This window comes from Octodon degus, unplaced genomic scaffold (assembly GCF_000260255.1).
Source record: "Octodon degus isolate 3935 unplaced genomic scaffold, OctDeg1.0 scaffold00048, whole genome shotgun sequence".
NCBI lineage: Eukaryota > Metazoa > Chordata > Mammalia > Rodentia > Octodontidae > Octodon > Octodon degus.
In genome coordinates, this window is record NW_004524624.1 from 12,465,394 (window position 1) to 12,467,559 (window position 2,166).

General features: G+C 34.5%; 1 protein-coding gene across 9 annotated transcripts in view; it reads right to left on the reverse strand.

Annotated features, from left to right (window-relative positions):
• Ccdc88a (coiled-coil domain containing 88A) overlaps window positions 1–2,166 on the reverse strand; it is a 161,713-nt gene that overhangs the window by 91,825 nt on the left and 67,722 nt on the right. For all 9 annotated transcript variants that reach the window (XM_004632433.3, XM_023716401.1, XM_004632434.3 and 6 more), the window contains one exon: window positions 540–680. In XM_004632433.3, the coding sequence (XP_004632490.1) occupies window positions 540–680 (141 nt within the window). The remainder of the gene's footprint in view (window positions 1–539; window positions 681–2,166) is intronic.

Genomic DNA, 2,166 nt, shown 5'->3' on the forward strand with positions numbered 1-2,166 from the left:
TTCAATTTGTTTACTAGCAATTTGGTATTCTTCTATTTACCTTCTGGCTTCTGTGTTTCATCAAAAAACAAATAAAAAAAACCCCAAGCCCCCAAAACACAAAAAAAGTATAGCCATCCCTCCATATGGGCCCCACACGTCCATAAATTTAATCAATAACTGTGGATAGAAAATATTCAGGAAAAAAAATGTGTTGATACTGAAATATGAACAAACTTTTTATCTTATCAAAATTCCTTAAACAATACAGTACATCTATTAACATAACATTTACATTGTATTAAGTAATCTAGAGTTGACAAAGTAAATAGGAGGATGTGTACAGACTGCATATAAGTTATACAGAAACAGTGTACCATTTTATGTAAGAAATTTAAGCATTCATAGATACCAGTTTTCTCCAAAGGTCCTACACTCATCCTCTGCACATACCAAGGGATGACTGTACCAGTATTCATTTTAGAAAACTTCTTACACTAATATTTTCTTTTCTTTTTACTATATACACTCTCATAATATAGTGAAAAAAACTGACAAACCTCTGAATGTTCATCTCTTTCATCTATAAGTCTTTTTAGATGCAATGCCATATTTTTCAAGAGGGGTTCTATATCCTCCTGAGACATATCTGTCACTTCCATCCATTGTAGATCAAACACATTTTCTTGATTATGGGTTACCTTTGGAAAGATAAGCAAAATACACAACTAAAACACGTCTGATACTTAAATACTGATGTATAAAACATAATGAAAAAGGATCATGGTGTCTCTAGAAGTACATTAAAAGCTAATGAATAAAATCATCTCTTTTTTAGATAAGGCTTTAAATGTTTTAGAACAGCTCAAAAGTAAAGTCTTTTTTTAATGTATTTAGTACAGGGTCTATAGGGTCTCACTATACAGATCAGACTCATAGCAATCCTCCTGTTTTCAGCCTCCCAAGTGCTAGGATTACAGGTGTGTGCCACCACACCTAGTCTCAGTATCAGTCTGGATCAAACCCCTGGCCCTGCGCCTGCTGAATCAGGCAGCCCTTGAAAGTAAAGTCTTGATTCTGTAGTATATCCCGTTAACTACATTTCACTTGAATAGCTAAATCTTTATAGATTCTGAAGGTGATGTGACCACAGTACCTTAGGAGAAATTTTTCTCAGTGTAAAGATTTTTAAAAGAATGGTTAGGTAAGTAACATATTTATTGGCTGCTTTCCATTTCTTGCTATGATTCTGGTATTTTGTTTTAACTTTTACAATAAACAGCAAAAATAACACTTTTAAGGATGGTACAAGTTCAGCATTTGACATTTATTCAAAATAAAAATAAAACACAAAGCTAGTAAAAATACACACCCACACACTCTTTTTAAAGCCCCAATGTGCTTACTATTGAAAACAATGTTACTGAAAAGATATCTGGCCTCTATGAATTTTTTAAATTAGTATCTGAGTGTGATACATAATGACTACTTTCACTGTATGAAAGTTGGTACATGTACATGAAACACATTAATTCTTTTTAAATCTTCCCCTCCTCTCCTTCCTCTATTTCTTGGTCTGCTTTCCATCTGCAAATATCTATCTCACTGTTTCCTTTTATCTATGATTTTGTTCTTTAACTTCTTTATCCTTTGGATTTCTCATATAAGAGAAAACATACTGTATTTAACCTCATCTGTCTGACTTCATTTATTTTTTAAAATCTTTTACTTATTTGTTTATTAGGTACAGGATCTCACTGTGCAGCTCAGACTCATAGTGAGCCTCCTGTCTCAGCCTCCCCAGTGGTAGCACTACAGGCATGTACTACCACACCTGGCTTTGGTGGTTGGCTTGGTGTGGGGCCAGCACGGCATGTGGTACTGGGGATCAAACCTAGGTTCTTGTACTTGCCAGGCAGGTGCTTAGTCCACTGAGGTATCTCCCCGGTCCTTCATTTAATATTATGGTCTCAAGGTGCACCCATTTTCCTACAAATCACTCGAATTTATCATTCTTTATAGCAGAGTGATACTCTGTTGGGTATAAATACATTTTTAAAAAATCAATTCACCTATTAATGGACATACATGCTGCTTGTAAGATATAACTATGAAGAACTGTGCTGCTATAATCATGGGTATGTACTCATCACATAAATGATGTCTTTATGTCTCTTGGGAAGAAAC